Raw genomic sequence first — 20,776 nt, 5'->3', positions numbered from 1 at the left:
CGACAGCTGGTGTATGCCCCATCAATATAGCCTATGTTTTCACATGCCCTACAGCTGGTGTATGCCCCATCAACATGTTTTCACACGCCCTAGTGCTGGTGTATGCCCCATCAATATGTTTTCACACGCCCTACAGCTGGTGTATGCCCCATCAACATGTTTTCACACGCCCTACAGCTGGTGTATGCCCCATCAACATGTTTTCACACGCCCGACAGCTGGTGTATGCCCCATCAATATGTTTTCACACGCCCTACAGCTGGTGTATGCCCCATCAACATGTTTTCACACGCCCTACAGCTGGTGTATGCCCCATCAACATGTTTTCACACGCCCGACAGCTGGTGTATGCCCCATCAACATGTTTTCACACGCCCTACAGCTGGTGTATGCCCCATCAACATGTTTTCACACGCCCGACAGCTGGTGTATGCCCCATCAATATAGCCTATGTTTTCACACGCCCTACAGCTGGTGTATGCCCCATCAACATGTTTTCACACGCCCGACAGCTGGTGTATGCCCCATCAACATGTTTTCACACGCCCGACAGCTGGTGTATGCCCCATCAACATGTTTTCACATGCCCGACAGCTGGTGTATGCCCCATCAACATAGCCTATGTTTTCACACGCCCTACAGCTGGTGTATGCTTTTCAACCTTTGCTTTTCCCCATGCTCAATAGCTGCTGTATGCCTTATTAATTCATTATCTATTCTCTTCATACAGCTGGTGTTTGTTCCTCTAATCCATTTGCTATTGACTCCTCTGGTGAAGTCACTATAAAGACAGCGCTTGACAGAGAAACGTGTGCTGGATATGTCATACAGGTAGTGATCACAGATTCTGGAGTGTCACCAAAGTAAGCTGTTAATATTCATTATTCCTTCAAAGGAGAAGAAAGTAAAGTCCTACTCTTGTGCATGTGTTAATCTAGTCATTTGTGTTAATTAGAGAATTAAACTCGGATAAATCATTGGTTTTCCTGGCTGATTCAGGCAACCCATCCCATGGTCTAATAGCCCTCGAGAAGAAGGAGTACCTTTATGAATTTGTCCTGACGATGTCGCGACATATCAGTCCCCCCCCCCCTTCACACAGTTATGTATCAAAAGGAGCGGCAAGTGCCTATTCAGTTTGGGAGAAACAACATCACAGGTTCTTCCACGGTGTAGCACTGAGTGTTGCCTAAGGGTGGCAAACTCCTGATTTTCCCTCAGGGTTAATTCCCGAAGCCTTTCCCATAATTGGGTTTAGTTGCAAGGCAGCAGAGTTTTGAATTCAGAGTTTTCCTACTCCTAGGTGGGTAGCCAGCAATGGCAAATGAGCCCCTCCTACCCGAAACTTACCGGTTTAGACGCCAGTTACTCGCCTTTGCCCCTTCTCCTGTTAGTGAAAACAGGACTCAAGATCAGAGCCAGGAGTTGGACTGGTTGTCAGAGGCTATTAGAAAGCATTTAAAAAGGTAGTGATGTGCTTACCACTTTCATTACCTTTTCCGGTAATGACAACATTATTTATTAGGAACCAATAAATCGCTTTTACAAAGTTGGTCAGCTGTATAAAGGATGGATTGTCCTTTTTTTTAAAATGTAAAGTACAATAACTTACATTTATTCTTGTTTTTAATGTGAGTTACTCATTATGTTGCATGACTATATTTCAAAACAGATCAGTGTCAGGGTCGCTCACGGTGACCATTAATAATGTCAACGACAACCAGCCCTCCTGTTCGCCCCTCTATGAAACTGTACACATCCAGGAACCAGCAGCCGTGAATGACGTGGTAAGACCTAGTTCTCTGCAGTGTATTTCACTTTCACCTGTCCCGTATTCTGTTGCATAGTTAGATCACCACATATATAGTCTATTGGTCGTCTGTCTTTCGTTCCTCTCTGTCTTTATCCAGACTTAGGGTTACTTCTGTAAATAGACACAAGACCGGATTTAGATTTTATAATCAACATAAGACAATTAATTCGTTTGATTTTTCTTTTTACATTTTTTTTTGGGGTGGGGGGGGGGGGTCCTAGCTTATATTGCCTATAGGTAAATTCAGCACTGGACCGTCACAAGCCCCTCCAGTCCCTAATACGGTCTCTTCCTTTGTATGCTTTTCTTTCCTTTTCATGTTCCCTGCAGAAAAGTCTATGCGAGCCCTGAGTATTTCAATTATGGCCGTATAATCTTAGCCTGGGTTGTTTTTTTTTTACAGTGGTCAGAAGGTTAAAGTGCGGCCCAATCACATTAAGTGGCATCAATCTCATATACTTTAGTTGACTTAACTGAGGAGGAGGGTTAAAGAATTGACGTAAAATCTATATTTCATTTCTCTTAAGTCAGCTGAGAATTGTTCTTAGCATTATCTTGCTATGATGACTGATCTGACTTATTTGTTCTATAGTTTGGGCATTTTCTCCAGTTTCCTTTATGGGCAATGGAATAATTATTAAAGATTTGGCCCATTTACTTTTGGCCATGTTTTGTCATCCTGTATTTTTTTTTCCGATTGTTCTAAACCCACAAGGTAGCCTAGGTTATAACTGCAATACAGTACATCAAAACTAATCGGTCTATTTCTGTACCCCACCAGGTGACAACAATTGCATGCACTGACGCTGATGGAGACACTCTGACCTACTCTGCCCTGACTAACAGTGCAACATTTACATTTACCACCAACCAAATGAAACTCTTGACACGTAAGCTAATTACAAAATTATTGTTTAATGTTTTTAAAATTCCTCTTTAATATTAGCATGCAAACTCTTCATGGGTGGAACCTAAAACCTGCATGGACACGGATTTAGAAAACAGCACTAACAATTTTCTTAGAAATTTGACCATTTATGTATATCTTTGGGAAAACAATGACTTATGTACTGAATTGTTGATGATCAGAAGATAACATGCGTCTTTCTGTGTGCAGATAATATTACTATTGTGGAGTTTGTATTAATCAACAGATGAACTACACGTACAAAAGATTTAAGCAATTGCGAACAGACTAAGTCAACTTCAGAAGCTTCAGTATAATAATTTCATTCAGAATGGGATTGGTCTAGTCTCAGTCTATAGTCTATAACGTTATAGATGTTATAGATGTTACTACCAACTATTTCTCGTCTTTATCTAAACTACAGTCTCGCTTTGAATTAATTTCGTCATATTTGTCCTTTACTATCAGTCGCCTAAGATGGGTCTCTTTTCAATAATGAGAATTGACTGTGCAGCAAAGTATCATTCCTTGCTCTCTGCCTCTCTCTCTCTCTCTCTCAAATTAAAAATAGCTCTATCTTTTTGTTATACTATTATGATTTGTTGTTTTGGTTTGTTTTTGTTTTTTATTAGAGCGCGTTTAAAAGGAAGCGGATATGAGTATGACAAATATTTTTTAGAAAGTTAACTTCTTTAAGAATACAGGTAGTCCTACTTTTGTGCTACTTCTATTTATACTTTATAGATTGCTACCATAGACATAAATAATTTATTTATGTCTATGATTGCTACATTTTGGGAAACTACCGAAAATAAGACAAGGTTTAATAGAAAGCGTGCAGTTTTTAGCGAATTGTGCTGTTCAGTTTTAGGTTGCGAATCTGTCAAGATTGCGTAAAAGGTACCTTTGTACGAAATTACATGCGAATTCCTTTACTAGTTTAAAAGATAAGATAAGATAATTTTATTGATCCAATCAAATGGAAATTCAGTTTGACTACAATTGACAACATCAGCGTAACTACTGTACAATAACAGTATAGAGGAAAAATTCGAACAACATTCACACACGAAACACATACACATTCACAACCAGCGCTTTATGAATTTGACTTCTTTGTACTTCTCGGTGACGACAGCTGATCTTGTAACACTCTGACCGAAACTCGGATAAAGGAGTTTTTAAATCTTTCAGTTTTAGTCCTAATGGAAAGGAGACGACCACTTCGTTCAGATCTTATGTAACAGTGGTTTAATGTGTGCAGCTTGTCCTTAAAAATCGAGTGTTTTGGAAAGGCATCTTTCATGATAAAGCTCTTCAAGAGATGGTAGCTGTAATCGAGTGATATATGATGCCTTTTTAATTAGTCTATTTAGTCTAAGTCTTTGTGCCAGTGAAGTATTACCATACCAGCAGGTGATGGCAAAGTTAATTAGACTGCTGATGGTTGCTGTATAAAAAAGTTTAATAATTGTTTTGTCGATGTTAAATTTTCTTAGCTTTCTGAGATAGAAGAGTCGCTGGTGAATTTTTGTGCAGAAGTTTTGACAGTGTTCACTCCATTTCAGTTTGTTGTTGATAGTTGTTCCTAGATATTTATATTCTTGTTCTATGGTTTGTTTGTTCATCTGAATTTCTGCAATATGGCCTTTATGTTTCCTAAAATCAACAATTATTTCTTTAGTTTTTGGAACATTTAAAATTAGAAATTAGTCTATACACCATAATTCACCATTGGTGGTAAAACAAAAGGTGTTCATTGTTGAATTGTACATATTTTCGTCATCTGCAATTAGACATAAGGCCAATGATTGCTGTGTCGTCAGCAAATTTTATGATGGAAGTGTCAGCTGATAGGCTCTGAATGTCATTTGTGTATATGGTATAAGATACCGGTGACAGGACACACCCCTGCGGCGCTCCAGTGCTAAGCTCTCTCGTGCCTGACACATGCCCGTTTACTTAACTTTACATATTGTGGGTGTTTGATAAGAAAGTTTAGATCTTTTGATACATAAGTCAGTGAGTGATATTTTATTATTAATATTTTCTTTCTGTTTCTACAGAGGTTGACTATGACTCTGCCACCCAGTATTATGATGTTAATGTTGAAGTCACTGATAGTGTTCACGTCCAGACAGTCAAAGTCAGGGTTATAGTTGACCACAAAAATGAATTTGATCCAACATTTGCGACTAACCCCACTTTCTCTGTGAATGAGAATGACATCTCCAACCCTGTTGTGACCACATACACAGCTTCAGATGCTGATTATAGTCCTGACAACATTGTGTCTTATGCTTTACAATTTGGTAAGAATGAAGAATTCTGGGTTTAGAGTTATTAATCAGATATTTAAGAATTAAATTTGTTTTACTAGTCAATGATTATTTGTAAAATCTACTTCCTAGCCCTAATGGATGGATGCCTAGTTGTGTGGTATGTGTGCAGGACTGTCGTTAGGTTGTCTTGATGGTCCCAGGTTCATACCCTGCCCACTTCCATCCCCAGTTGTTTTGAAGGAGGTTTGTACTAAGAAATAAATTATCATCAAATCTGAAAGAACATCTCAAACATGTAAAACATTTTACAAACATTTATACAACCTCCCTCAGGACCAGGTCCCTCTGGAACCATCAAGACTGACGTGTGAGTATACTGATTAACCAGGCAGAAATCCTGATCTTATTAATTACTGATGATGTTTAAGAAAAACAATTATTTTGTACAAACAGAACAGTTAATTGTTCATGGCAATAACATTATAGGCCACTGTTCCAATCCATTGGTTTTCCACGCTGATTGAGGAAACCCTTAAATTATCCTGCTAGAATGTGACTTGAAAAAAAGGATTCAAGTTATTGTATAAGTTTGTTCTTAGAGAAAAATTAAATGTCTATGCTTTTATGCCTTACTGAATATTTTCTTATATAATGGAATCCTATTTCAACATTATGGTTTGGTAGGCCTACTTTATGAAAGCCTATTATTGCTACTTTACTTGGTAATTTTTTTTATTTACCTTGAGTGTCTCCAAGCTCAGTCATTTGGACAATGTTTTATTTCTTTTAATTGACAGTATTCATTGCAATAATAAACATTTTAGTTGTGTTAGTTTTATTAGTCAATGATGTTTTGTAAAATCTACTTGCTAGTCTAAATGGATGGCTGCCTAGTTGTGTGGTATGTATGCAGGACTGTCGTTAGGTTGTCTTGATGGTCTCCAGTTCATACTGTACATAATTTGTTTCAGCACTAAAAACTTTAAACTCAATTTATGTTTAATGAGTTGAATTAATACAACTTCTGAAGCTATCTATATGTAATATATTATGTCATTCTTTTATAGAGAGATATATGCATTTCAAATTAGTTTTTTTTGGTCTTTGAAAGAAGCCTTGGGCGTCAATATGTGTTGACCCTAGATAAAGAGTTATTTGTGACGACGATTGTGAAAGTGGGTGGGTTTTGACATAGAGTTCAGATAACACTACTGACTTGAAAGGGACTTTAAATGGGGTCCTGAATGCTCATCAGATGTTAGACTGGTACCTGGTCACTGCAAGGTGATGTGGCCAGTTTGAATGTCTGTTGTTAGACGCTTCCTTAAAACTTATCTTTGTTTCACCATAGTTTCTTCACCTTCTTCTCTCAACAACTTTTGAAGGCTCTTAGTGCTGCTATTATATACCATAAATGTTTATTCATCATTAGTTTGGGTTTTATAATCTTCATTTCTTAAGGAACATCCAGAACTTGTACAAATAAACATTGGGACATTATTAATGGTTTTAGCACAAGAGATAGGTTAACTTTTGTAGCATCCCACCAATATCCGATGTTAGATTTTGGTCAAGAGTTAGATAACTTTTCTTACATCACCTCATATGCAATTTACTTGACACTGCAGTAATCCAATGGAGTATTTCATCATTTTCCTTGTTTGCATATTTATTTCCTGAGGTGCCATGCAGAGGCCAGAAAGCCTATTTCCATCAAGCTAAATTATCACCATCTTTTTTAACTTTACCAAGGATAAGGATATTTTATTTTTAGAACTGGTCAGCAGCATTTCTAATCTCAAATTCTGTTTTCTAAAAAAGTAGAGTGGAAAAGTTTGAGGTCATGAAGAAATTGTCAGGTCTAACTTACAATGAAAGCTAAATGCTCTATCATCAAACAATTTATTTCTATTTATTTTTTCCATTTCAGTATTTACTTTTCATTAAAAACTTTGAATAACACATAATTTCTTTATCTTTTTGAGCAATTTTAGAAAAAATTTGAGGCACACTTTTAAGAAACTCAAATTTATGATCTTCTAAATATGTAGCCTATTCTTGTAAATTATATGATGAAAGCTGCTTACACTTTCTTTGAATTTTCAGCTATTGCCACTGATGAAAATTTTTTTGGAATAGACACCAGCTCAGGAAAAATCAGCCTCAAAGCTGCTCTGGATTATGAGGCTAAACATGTGTATGCACTGACTGTTGTCGCAACGGATGGTGCTGGTTCTAAAGTAATTTAACCTTAATTTTTTCTCTGCATTGTTCATATTCCACAAGAAAATATATATACATTAGAAATTCATATCTAAATATTTTTGTAGCAATCTATAAATTGTATCAGGAATGTAGAAAAAAGTTTATTCATTAAAATGTAAATTTATATGATAAACACTGATTGATTAGACTCATTGGACTGTTATCACAATAGTCTTGAGTTCAAACCATGCCCCCTGCCATGCCTGTCATCCTGCATAAGTTTTCACATATATGTGGCATTTTCATTTGACTATTGTCATGATGGTCTTGAGTTCAAACCCTGCCTGCTTCCAACCCCTGACATGCTACAGGTAGTTATAACTATTACATAATCCTTTCTGAAATAATATTTACAAAAGTATTTTCTTGGAATTGTTTTTTTTTTTTTAGTTTTTAGTTTTAATAATGCTAATCTGATAAAACTTTGAAACATATTTTTTTTAAACCACTGAGAATGTTTGCATTAATTAATAACAAAGTCTACACTGATTAATGACAAAGCTTGCATTGATTAATTACTATAGAGTAGTCTTGAATTTAATCTTAGGGAACAGGAACTGTAACTGTGTCTGTTTTAGATGTTAATGATAATGCACCCACCTGCCCCCAGTACACATATGTCAAAAGTGTGTCTGAAAATTCAAGTAAGTACTTTAAAACCTAGACATTTTGAATAAATTTGGTCTATCAAACAAAGTAATGTACATCCTTACATTTAAATATTTTTGTTGATTGTATTGTTGTGTAATTTAAAACCAAGAAATGTATTATATTTTAAGCTGTAATTATTTGTTGTGAATATATTATTTTTAGTGGACTATGTGATAATCTTTTATAATTTCCTCTATGGTAATGATCTAGAGAGACCTGTATTTGATATAAGTAATAGGCTTATTTAACATGTTTTTATTACAAGCACAATATACTCTTTTTAGGCAATTAAAAACATCATTACCAAACTAGGATATTAAAATCAGTGTTTAACTTTTTAAATTCCAGGTTTATTATATTTTATATCCAACATTGTAAAATATTGCAACTTTTCTCCAGATGGAAGCTCTAGTAATACAGAGAGATTAAAGGCATGTTCTATGCATAAAGCCCTAAAAGTATTAAGATGTTTTTCTGTATTAGTTGACAATATTATTTCTTTTTTTTTCTTTAAGGTCCTCAAGTAATTGTTAACAGTCTTGGCTGCACTGATCCTGATGGCACCGCTATAACATATGCTCTTTCAATATCTTCTGGAACATCATTTTCAATCATAAGCACTGACAAAGTGAATTTAGACTGTAAGAATACTTTATCTTTGTGAATTGAAAAAAAGATAGCATGTATGCAATGTAGCCTGCTATGTTTGTTCATTTGGATACTAAGCATGCATGAATAATGTATAATTTTGTGGGGCTGAGTGACTTAAACTATTTGGCTACCATTCAAGGAAGTTCAAATTCAAATCCCAATCCAAGCCAAGATGTGTTAATTGAGTGCTTAAAGGCATTAATGTAAATCTTCTTCCAGATACCCCCAGGTCCACCAGAGGTTGGACAATTGTGCACTGAGTATGCTATAGATTAAAAAATGTAGTATGCAAAAAAAATTTTAATGACAATAATAATAAATCTGTGGTATTAGAAATATTTTTTAACCATTTGTTTTTGTTTAGCGCAATTTCATGCATTTAGCTTTCTCAATACGCTATGATCCCCATAATGGAAATTCACTCTTGACCAATTCGGCCAGGACCACTGTCTCATAGTTTTATATGTTATTATTGGACTTTTGCCTTTAATTCTGGTTTCAAGATAACAAAACAATAGCTATAAAATCAAAATACTTTTCTATATTCCAATTCAGGGGTATGCAGGGGGCTAAGTAGTAAAGTGTGTGCATGCTTCCAAACCTTGGGTCCTGGGTTCAAATCTCAGTGAAGACTATGATTTTGAATTTCATGATTTTAAGGGGGCCTTTGAGTCCACCCAACTTTGAGTACCTTACTTAAGTTGGGGAAAGTAAAGGTGGTTTGTTGTTGGGATGGCCACATGACACCCTGCTCATTAACCGTTGACCAAAGAAACAGATGTTATAAGATGTTAAAAGTGCTATGAAGTTAAAAAAATGTTTTTCTAATTTGATTTTGTCTTTTTGTTTTAGAAATAAAATTTGTTTTAAAAAGTGCTTAATAAACAATTTATATTTTTACTCTACAATCTAATACAATTTTATTTCAATGCTATTTGATCATTTATTTTGAAAGCTGACCTAAATTATGAGGCTACTTCCTCCTACACCCTGACTGTGAAAGTTACAGATGCTGGCACACCAGTGTTGACTAGCACAGTCATCATATATGTTGATGTTATCAATGTCAATGACGGTGCTCCAACATTTTCACCCACAACACAGACAGTTTCCCTTGATGAAAACGTTGCTGTTGGCACATCAGTAGCAGGTCAGAATGGGAAATGCTTGACTTTTATATTACTTTTAGTTTAAAATATTGAAACATTGCAGGTCATTTACAGATCTGTAAACATACGTTTATTCATACATATGTCTATATTGATACTGTTCTTTATATAAACTTTTTCGCAATGTAGCTTTCTGTTGTTGTTGTTTTTTTCTAGTTGCTTATAAACATTTTATTAATGTCCATTTAAGATATATAGTAACAAAAAATTAGTCAGCACATAGAGTTAGTCTATTAAAGGGTAAGTGTCATTGAGAAAAATACTGAATGTCAAATGGCAAGACAAAATACCAGATACTGAAGTCCTTCGAAGAGCGTGTCTGCAAAGCATTCACACAATCCTGATGCAGTCCCAGCTGCAATGGGCAGGTCACGTCTGCAGAATGGAAGACCACCGCATCCCTAAAAGACTCTTGTATGGCCAACTAAGCGAAGAAAAGTGCTCACAAGGTGGTCAAAGAAAGCACTTCAGGGACACCCTCAAAGCTTCTCTGAAGGCATTAAGCATAGACCCAGCCACCTGGGAGACAGAGGCACATGACAGAGCATCATGGCGTCGCACTGTAAAAACTGGTGCACAGGTTGCTGAGGAAAAAAGAACAATGCTGGCAGAAGAAAAATGCCAGAGAAGAAAAGCAAGGCAACGACACTAGCTCCAGCTGGAATAACCTGCCCAGTGTGCGGCCGAACATTCCGGGCTCACATAGGTCTCACCAGCCACATGAGGAGGCATAAAACCCCAGTGCAAAGCCCTCAGCCCCCTGGATGACAAAGTGGTCATCATCGAACCACGATGGACGAACTATATATATATATATATAAGTGTCATTGAGCATGTAGAATAGAAAAAAACCTGGAGCAGTCATCAACAACAATTGTCTATTTGAGAAAAATCAACTAGCTTGGAGACCAAGATTCACTTCCTCAATAAATACAAGTTCACTGTGTGGCAGTGGTTATTTTTTTACAAAGATATTCATAAGCTATATAATTTCTAGGAAAATCTTTAGAGCTTTCTTTGAAATAATATCCTGACAGTTTTCATGAAGAGTTTGCAGACTAATAGATGTAAGGATTCATTCAGGAAGGTTAAATTTAACTTCTGGAAATTTTGTACTGTATTTGTTACAGATGTAGTAGCTACTGATCCTGATGGAACTGATCCTACTTTTGGTGATTTGCGTTACTCCATTTTGAGTGGGGACCCCAATTCCCAGTTTTATATTGATGTCAGCAGTGGGCATGTATCTACCAGGAACACATTGGACTTCGAACTACACCAATCATATACTTTAATTATCCAGGTAAGCCTCATGTATTACAGATCTTAGATAAAATACCTTGGCAAGGGGAGATGATTTTACTATTGAATTGGTAAAGGAGCAATAAAACATTAAACTTTTTCATTGAAATAGTCACAAAAAAAATGGAAAAGGTAAATTTGTAATTTTGTTTAGTCAACATAATGTTAAAATATCTGATGTTTTGTCCTATTATGAATATTGTAGGCCCTATATCTTCAGAAGTAAAAAATTAGCAGATTCTATGTCATAATAATAATAATGATAATAATCTATATTATCCATAGGGGGCAGGTGGCTGAGTGGTTATGCTACCAAACCTGGTGTCCTGGGTTCAAATCTCTGTGAAGACTGGGATTTTGAATTTCAGGATTTTTAGGGTGCCCCTGAGTCCACCAAACTCTAATGGGTACCTGACTTAAGTTGGGGAAAGTAAAGACGGTTGGTCATTGTGCTGGCCACAAAACACTCTGCTTGTTAACCATTGGCCATAGAAACAGATGACTTCAACATCATCTGCCCCATAGATCACAAGATCTGAAAGGGAAACTTTACTTTTACTTTACTATATTATCCATATGGAAGTTTGAAATTTGTCAGGACTTTGATTATTAAATTAATAAGTATTAAGTTGTCTAAGTATTTAAAAAGTAATTTTAATTGCAATGTGCGTAAGTGTGGAAATTAATTATAATTTCTTTTTACTTGATAACTATATCAGTCCCGAAGTTCAGCCTAACAGACACACCATACACAGCCAGTTGTACATAAATTAATAAACACTGTGTATGTTGATTTACAATCAAACTATAAATTTAATTCAATGATAGGCCTATTTGTACAGTGGCATGACAAATGTGAATGAAAAGTACATACAAATACATATGAAGTTAATAATTCATAATTTCAGTCCAATTAAATACTTAAATAGTAATTCAAAACAAAATAACCACTTTATAGTTTGTTGTCCAATAATATTGACCTCAACAACATTTCAGTTTCCCATTGCAAGACAATATGAACACAACACTCCCCATTATAAATAAAGCACAGTAAATGATCCATGAATAAATAACAGTGCTCTGTACTTTAAATACATTAAAAAAGAATATTATATGTTTGAATCTCAATATTAATTCACATGAAATACATTTGTTAAACCAAACCATTTGTATTCTATTCAAGTTGTAATGTTAGTTGCAAGGTTAGGCCAACCAAGCAGTGCCATTGGTTTGTGACAATATGCTAATGATTTCAACTATGATGATCATTCATTACAAGAAAATTAAGACTATAGGCCTGTTGAGTTTTGCTCATTATGTTAATTTGTTCTCATATCCATTGATTGATAAAGCATGTTTATAACTTAATACCTTTACTTCTTGATTGTGTACAGGCCAAAGAAAGAGGTGGTACTAACTCTGCCACCATGACTCTCACTGTCAGCATCAATGACTTGAATGATGAATGGCCCACATGTTCATTTAACACCTTCACTGCGACAGTTTCAGAAGATAAACCTATCGCCTACACAGTCTCGACCTTCCTCTGTACTGATAAAGATGCTAGTCCATCACTGACCTACACAATAACTAGTGGTGATACCAGTCTGTTTGAGGTTTGCCATGTTTGAGAGTTACATTTCCCTGAATCATATTTAAAGGATTGAATTTTTTTAAATGTAATTTATATCAATTTATGAAATTATCTATAACTTAGGTCAAGAGGCTGATGATAACCCACTTTAAAAAAATTTCTTTCTTTGCAGTAAAGAAAATGTAGTTATCAAGGATAAGATAATGTTAGTTGGCTAGATTTTTTCATATATATCAGAGCTTTTCTTAAGTTTGCTCTTGTCATCTGGAATCTTCTATGTTTAGATCTGTAATTAGAAGCTGATAGTTTTGTTGATCCTTTATATAAGACAGGCTTAAGCCCAAGATAAAAGTTTTAGCAATCTAAATCAATTACTAAACAATCCATCAACCATAAATTGTTTTCCATTTATATATATATATATATATATATATATTTATATATATATATATATATATATAGATAGATAGATAGATAGATAGATGGAACTAACCTCATCTAAATCATAGGGTTACCAGACACCTACTTACCAATAAGAGGACAAAAAAGGACAAAGCTTTACAAAGGAGGAAAAAAAAAACCCAGTGAACTTTTTGTGAGCAGGTCAGGCAGGCGCGAGCTGTGGTGGCCTATTCTCTTCTGCTGCTCGACATTAAATTCATTTGTAACAGTAGGCAGGTGGTAGCTCTACTGGGTGGGCCCAATCTGTGCACCTCGGTCTGCGACCAAGGGGCTAGAGTCGCCTAAGCAACCAGACAGCACAATTAAACTAAACTAAACTAATCTAGCTAACTAAAAGAAAGCAATAACAAAACTTTTACTTTAGGGTAAATAAAACAAAAGGAAACTTTATTTACATACACAAATATATCAATAATAAAATATAACATATAGAGCTACACTAACACTACAACTGAACTCAGCAACTAACTAAAACCCTCTAAATCTACAAACACTAACAGACTAACCAAACCAACTATCTAACTATTACTACCCTAGACCTAAGCTTAGAATTAATAAAATATAACAAAAAAAAGGTACAGGGAGGCGATGGCAGACTAATGGCAGACTAATGGCAGTAGACTAACAACAGCAGTACTGCAGTAAGGATAGCCTGCAAAAATCAATACATAAAAACGTTAAAAAATAGTAAAAAGTTTAAAAAAGCTAGACTAGACCTAGTCTAGTACACAAACCGACCTAGAGACATGAGGTAATTACATATTAGTAATTAGCCTCCATGTAGCTAGTAAAAGCCACAGAATTTAGGTCAAGTCTACGCCACAACCCACACAGGCTGGGTAGACAATAAACAGATCTAGATAACATCAGATCAAAGTCACAACAATACACATTAGATCTAGGTTAATGAGCCGGCTTATGCCAGCCGCCATCTTGTACATAAAAGTACAACAAAATTAAAAATAATATTATCTGCCAACTACACTTCAGAAACTACCAAAAAGAATCACTAATAAAATAAACATACATAAGAATATAAGATAATAAAATATTTACAAATAGACATAGTATAGAAAAACAATAAGGGGATTATTAGGGATAGCTGGGGGGGGGGGAAGGAAGGGGTGACGCTATCCAGCTCAATGGACCTTCCGGTTCCATCATAGACAATCATGGCTAATTAACTAGCCAGTGATGCCACTACACTAATCAGTCCACATCTAGACTATAACAGTAGATGTAGGAATAACTAATACAAATACAAACTAAAGAAATAAAATAAAAACATTTTCCAACTTACAGGCGGTCCCAGCTGAAATTACACTACACACAATTAACTCTACACCGGCACCACTGTCAGCACTGACCACTGGTCAAGACAAAAGAGGGCTCAACGTGGTTCCGGAGCTAGCTATAAATGGTCAGCGCGAACATATCGGAGAGCATGACGTCACGCTAATTACCTAAAACTAAACTGGACTACTGATTTCCCTAATTTGTACCTAGCCGTACGCTATAATAAAATCTAGAAAATTACTAAAGACACGGACTACACAACATTATATACCAAATTAAACAGCATAAAAAAGAGAACCTTAAAATTTAATCTTACAAAAATACAAAAAGGAAGAAGAAAGATATTTATGTTCTAAACTCGTACAGGGACCCTATACAGCTTCTAGACTTACACTTAGACTGAAATTAGAAAATAACTACTAACCTAACCTAAGCGCTAAAGACAAAAATACATAGAACTAATCAGGGATAAAGAAATGGAAACAGTGCCAACAGCTCTAAGGCTAGTTAACTATTTTTAAAACTACTTTTCCTCTACGAGTAAAACACAAATAACAGAAAAAGACTAAAACTAGCAGAAGTTATAAATAGCGGAAACTACAAACACACAGCACTGACCTATGCAAGAAGAAAAGACACTAAATTAAATTATTCTAGCCTGGCCTATATAAAGTAAATAGGTCGAAATACAGATAAAAATAGATAACAAATAGACCTGGGGTCGCACGCTCACATTCACCCCCGCTCAAAACTTTTGCGTCCCCGCAAAAATAAAAATACACAAAATACAGAGACAAAAAGTCAAAATATATACAGCAGAATAAAATAAAAATGAATTCATACAAGAGAACGGAGAACTATAACCATAGCTCTCAGTACTAAATAGCTTCACAAGTGGCAAAGCTTTCAACAGAAAACAATAAAAATACAGGTAATACAAAATATAAAAAAATGGAACGATAAAAAAAGTAATTAACGAAAACTACATGGTTAGAGCAAATGATGCCCTAGCCAAACATGATAAACTTAGTCACACAGACCAACAGGAACTCTATGAGGCTTAACTCAGTTCCTTAGCCACACAGGTTAAAACAAAGTCACACAGACTTATACAAAGCCACCAAGGCTTCAAACGGGTCCATAGTCACACAGACTTATGGCCCATAGTCACACAGACTTATACAAAGCCACCAAGGCTTCAACAGGCCCATAGTCACACAGACTTATGGCCAGCCACTGAAGGCTCACAATGGTCACAAAGACCAAAACATTAAAAAATGGTACACCCGAAGTGTCATAACACAACCTGAAGTTACAGTGCTATAACAAAAAACACAGGGCATCCAACAGTGGTGATGAGACATAGAAAATAAAAAAATAAAAGGACCACTGTCAGACAATTCAACCTAACATGACATTAATGAGTACCTTAAGTACTTCAAAAAAAGTCAAACTACTAAAAAAACATTACATTGCCTTCCAAAGGCAACAACAAAATACTGTGTAAAATGTATTACATTTATCTACGTCATGGCCTCCAAGACAAATAACATAACGAGTACCTTGACGGCAACATCGAAAATTAACATGACTAGAAAAATCGTACATACAGCATATTACTACAGCAACTACAACATTCCAGCACCATATTGGCTTTTTAGAGCCCAATAAAGACTAAAAAAATATCTACTAGGTTGCAAAACCATTAGTAGAGCAAGCATGGAATATACAAAAACATAAAAAATCAATATACAAAATACATCATTAATACCACACAACAAAATAATATTAAACATGCAAAAACATAGCCATACAAAGAAAAGTTTACAACAAACAAAAAAGGACTAAAACTAAATATCCAGTCGGGTAGGTTGTCTTCTCGTCCTGGAGGACCTTCTTGGGCCTACCGGTGCAGGAGCAGGGATTGACTGTGGCTGGCTGGGTGCATCTGGCAAGGTAATCTCGTAGACAGAGTAGCTGACCCCCGGACTTGGGGACCTTTCAAGGTATGGCAATGGCCACAAAACTGAACGTTGCAACTGGGCTGACAGTCGTCCTAAATGGAAGGACAAACTGGCCCAGTTGTTTATAACACAGAGGTGGAAGTGGGGCACCTCTGTCAGGCCGGTACATGGCTATTTGCATGCCTGCATCCGGGCTGCCCAAGTCATGACAGTAATATTTCCACAGCAGAAGGATACAGACATCTGCTTGAAGGGTTTCACTGCCAGCAAATCCTACACAGTTAATTACAACTATTAGAGCTGTAATATAATTGACGTCTTGGGCTGAGACAATTCTTGAAAAAAACACTCTCACTAAACTGACGGCCAATACATGTCGTTCTCCGACTCTGGACATTTCATCTGCAGAAGCTGGGCTGACATCTCTCTGCAGGCATGGGGGTAGCTGCAGACTTCTCTCCTCTCGGATCACTCTTCCGAGGCACCTCCACATCAGTCTGGGACCGCTGCATCCTTCCTGCCGCTGCTGCCATTCTGCCAACCTAACCTAACCTAGCAACCCTAACACTAACCCATAACAACAAATACTAACTACCTCACAACGCACTACAACAACTTCCTAGAACTACATCCTACTAAAACTTCTAGGCCCCACACTTTAACAACAAATAACAGATAGCAAAAAAAATAAAACAAAACTCCTACTGCAAACTAAACTATCCATATCCTAAAAACCTACAACAAAATAAATTCTCTAACACTGACGCCAAATCCTAACACCAATGCCAACCTAATAAATCCTAACACTGACCTAAAGAAACCTAACAAAAGCCTAAGAGGAACCTAACAACAACCTAATCTAAAAAAAATAATGTGCGTCTGGCCACTCAAGCACAGATCCCACTTCTGACACCAAAAAATGTGAGCAGGTCAGGCAGGCGCGAGCTGTGGTGGCCTATTCTCTTCTGCTGCTCGACATTAAATTCATTTGTAACAGTAGGCAGGTGGTAGCTCTACTGGGTGGGCCCAATCTGTGCACCTCGGTCTGCGACCAAGGGGCTAGAGTCGCCTAAGCAACCAGACAGCACAATTAAACTAAACTAAACTAATCTAGCTAACTAAAAGAAAGCAATAACAAAACTTTTACTTTAGGGTAAATAAAACAAAAGGAAACTTTATTTACATACACAAATATATCAATAATAAAATATAACATATAGAGCTACACTAACACTACAACTGAACTCAGCAACTAACTAAAACCCTCTAAATCTACAAACACTAACAGACTAACCAAACCAACTATCTAACTATTACTACCCTAGACCTAAGCTTAGAATTAATAAAATATAACAAAAAAAAGGTACAGGGAGGCGATGGCAGACTAATGGCAGACTAATGGCAGTAGACTAACAACAGCAGTACTGCAGTAAGGATAGCCTGCAAAAATCAATACATAAAAACGTTAAAAAATAGTAAAAAGTTTAAAAAAGCTAGACTAGACCTAGTCTAGTACACAAACCGACCTAGAGACATGAGGTAATTACATATTAGTAATTAGCCTCCATGTAGCTAGTAAAAGCCACAGAATTTAGGTCAAGTCTACGCCACAACCCACACAGGCTGGGTAGACAATAAACAGATCTAGATAACATCAGATCAAAGTCACAACAATACACATTAGATCTAGGTTAATGAGCCGGCTTATGCCAGCCGCCATCTTGTACATAAAAGTACAACAAAATTAAAAATAATATTATCTGCCAACTACACTTCAGAAACTACCAAAAAGAATCACTAATAAAATAAACATACATAAGAATATAAGATAATAAAATATTTACAAATAGACATAGTATAGAAAAACAATAAGGGGATTATTAGGGATAGCTGGGGGGGGGGGAAGGAAGGGGTGACGCTATCCAGCTCAATGGACCTTCCGGTTCCATCATAGACAATCATGGCTAATTAACTAGCCAGTGATGCCACTACACTAATCAGTCCACATCTAGACTATAACAGTAGATGTAGGAATAACTAATACAAATACAAACTAAAGAAATAAAATAAAAACATTTTCCAACTTACAGGCGGTCCCAGCTGAAATTACACTACACACAATTAACTCTACACCGGCACCACTGTCAGCACTGACCACTGGTCAAGACAAAAGAGGGCTCAACGTGGTTCCGGAGCTAGCTATAAATGGTCAGCGCGAACATATCGGAGAGCATGACGTCACGCTAATTACCTAAAACTAAACTGGACTACTGATTTCCCTAATTTGTACCTAGCCGTACGCTATAATAAAATCTAGAAAATTACTAAAGACACGGACTACACAACATTATATACCAAATTAAACAGCATAAAAAAGAGAACCTTAAAATTTAATCTTACAAAAATACAAAAAGGAAGAAGAAAGATATTTATGTTCTAAACTCGTACAGGGACCCTATACAGCTTCTAGACTTACACTTAGACTGAAATTAGAAAATAACTACTAACCTAACCTAAGCGCTAAAGACAAAAATACATAGAACTAATCAGGGATAAAGAAATGGAAACAGTGCCAACAGCTCTAAGGCTAGTTAACTATTTTTAAAACTACTTTTCCTCTACGAGTAAAACACAAATAACAGAAAAAGACTAAAACTAGCAGAAGTTATAAATAGCGGAAACTACAAACACACAGCACTGACCTATGCAAGAAGAAAAGACACTAAATTAAATTATTCTAGCCTGGCCTATATAAAGTAAATAGGTCGAAATACAGATAAAAATAGATAACAAATAGACCTGGGGTCGCACGCTCACATTTTTAAACCGAATTTGTATTTATTTGATTAAACATATATAAAATGGAAAAGGCTTCAGGAATCAATCTTGAGGAAAAATCAGGAGCTGGTGACCCTAAGGCTGTTTGCAACACCCAGTGCTGCACCCTGGTAGAGCCTGTGATACCACTGACCCCAAACTGTATCGGCACTTCCGTTCCTTTGGATACATCAGTTTTGTGGAGAGGGGGGAACTGATATGTGGTGACATCGTTCCGACCACAGCTAATGCCCAGATATTCATCTCATGTCCATGAGATGATCCATAGTTGCTTTGCAACTCAGGGAGGCCATAGTAGTAGTAGTACATTAAAGGCTGGAATGTAGCTTTAGTATATATTTAATTTCTCATAAGAATTGACTTTATTGCAGTAGTTCATCATTTGCACTAACATTGGTGTGGAACTCCAACAGGATATTTTTTTTAAATTGAGTCAAGACAAAGTTTATTTCTCTCTTTTGTACACTGTGTATTAATTAGCAAAAACACTCTGTCAATATACATTATGCCCAGAAATACAAAAGAAAAATTAAAAATTTTGAAGAGCTATGAATTTTTTTATTTTACTACTAGCATTATCAATAGCTAGCATCTTGAATACAAATTCTAATTATTAATCACAAACATGGCAACAGCGTGAACACAACATTAATTGGTTGATGCTATGTATTATGGGTTATTATCAAGAGTATTTATCATGCCACTCATTATATTGAAGATTATACAAATCAACACAAAGAGCATACATCTTTACATCTTTTGATCTTACTATGTTACTGGAGTGTTAGTATCTAAACCAAAAGATATGAAGTGAAGTATTACATTGTTTCATTTATATATTATGGCCATATAGCTGTAAAAGTAAAAAAGTAAAGTTCCCTCCTTTTCAGACCTAGCAGTAAACAACAGTGAAACAGTAAGACATTTTCACACTTTTGGCTAATGCTGGCCAGCCAGAGGACAAGACCCCAAAAAGAAGGACATGACCTCCTTTAACGGGGTGTCTTGTAACCCTAGTCAATTATTCCTTCTATGCCACCAGTCTCTTGAATCATTTTTTGTTTGTTATTATATCCACATTGTTTTTCATTTCAAAAGCTAAACAAAAATGTTTATTGAATAAATTGGCTTTTGATTACCAGATGAATGCCAATGTATTACGGCTCAAGGCTCAACTGGACTATGAGACAACACAGAGTCATGATCTTGTGGTCACTGTGTCTGATACTGTGGCAGCTCATAATGTGCTCATCACTGGCACTGTTGTTGTAGGCAGTGTGAATGAGGGAGCTCCAGTTTTTCAAAGCAGTAACAGTTTTATTCTTTATTTTACTTTTTACAATGTAAATATTTAGTGAAGAATTTATTTTTTATAGTCAATCAAAATATCTTGCATTGTTTTTATATTATTTAAAAAAAAATATTGTTAAACCACTTTACAGAAAAACAGATGATATTAAAAGAGGTTAAAAATAAGTTGAATAATTTTAATGTAGAAAAGTCAAAATTGTTCTTTAAAGTGCTTCATTGGAGGGCATCTGTTTTGCTGTCATACTTAGAGCTTACTAAAATGATAGTTATT

At 35.9% G+C, this 20,776-nt stretch overlaps 1 protein-coding gene and 1 long non-coding RNA gene across 4 annotated transcripts in view; one reads left to right on the top strand and one right to left on the bottom strand.

Annotated features, from left to right (window-relative positions):
* Nucleotides 1–20,776, top strand: part of LOC106079921 (protocadherin Fat 4-like) — a 103,198-nt gene that overhangs the window by 37,807 nt on the left and 44,615 nt on the right. For all 3 annotated transcript variants that reach the window (XM_056025321.1, XM_056025320.1, XM_056025319.1), the window contains exons 14-24: nucleotides 731–863; nucleotides 1,673–1,787; nucleotides 2,595–2,703; nucleotides 4,787–5,032; nucleotides 7,109–7,242; nucleotides 7,815–7,911; nucleotides 8,434–8,559; nucleotides 9,525–9,719; nucleotides 10,869–11,041; nucleotides 12,435–12,656; nucleotides 20,337–20,502. In XM_056025321.1, coding sequence (XP_055881296.1) covers nucleotides 731–863; nucleotides 1,673–1,787; nucleotides 2,595–2,703; nucleotides 4,787–5,032; nucleotides 7,109–7,242; nucleotides 7,815–7,911; nucleotides 8,434–8,559; nucleotides 9,525–9,719; nucleotides 10,869–11,041; nucleotides 12,435–12,656; nucleotides 20,337–20,502 — 1,716 coding nt within the window. The remainder of the gene's footprint in view (nucleotides 1–730; nucleotides 864–1,672; nucleotides 1,788–2,594; nucleotides 2,704–4,786; nucleotides 5,033–7,108; nucleotides 7,243–7,814; nucleotides 7,912–8,433; nucleotides 8,560–9,524; nucleotides 9,720–10,868; nucleotides 11,042–12,434; nucleotides 12,657–20,336; nucleotides 20,503–20,776) is intronic.
* LOC129925639 (uncharacterized) lies at nucleotides 13,463–19,170 on the bottom strand. Its single transcript, XR_008777324.1, has 2 exons — nucleotides 17,883–19,170; nucleotides 13,463–17,796 (listed from the first exon to the last, which is right to left on the bottom strand). It is a non-coding gene; the product is annotated as an uncharacterized LOC129925639 (long non-coding RNA).

Source organism: Biomphalaria glabrata, chromosome 4, assembly GCF_947242115.1.
Source record: "Biomphalaria glabrata chromosome 4, xgBioGlab47.1, whole genome shotgun sequence".
Lineage (NCBI taxonomy): Eukaryota > Metazoa > Mollusca > Gastropoda > Planorbidae > Biomphalaria > Biomphalaria glabrata.
The sequence above is the reverse complement of the archived record's forward strand: the minus strand, read 5'-3'. Positions and strand labels throughout refer to the sequence as shown.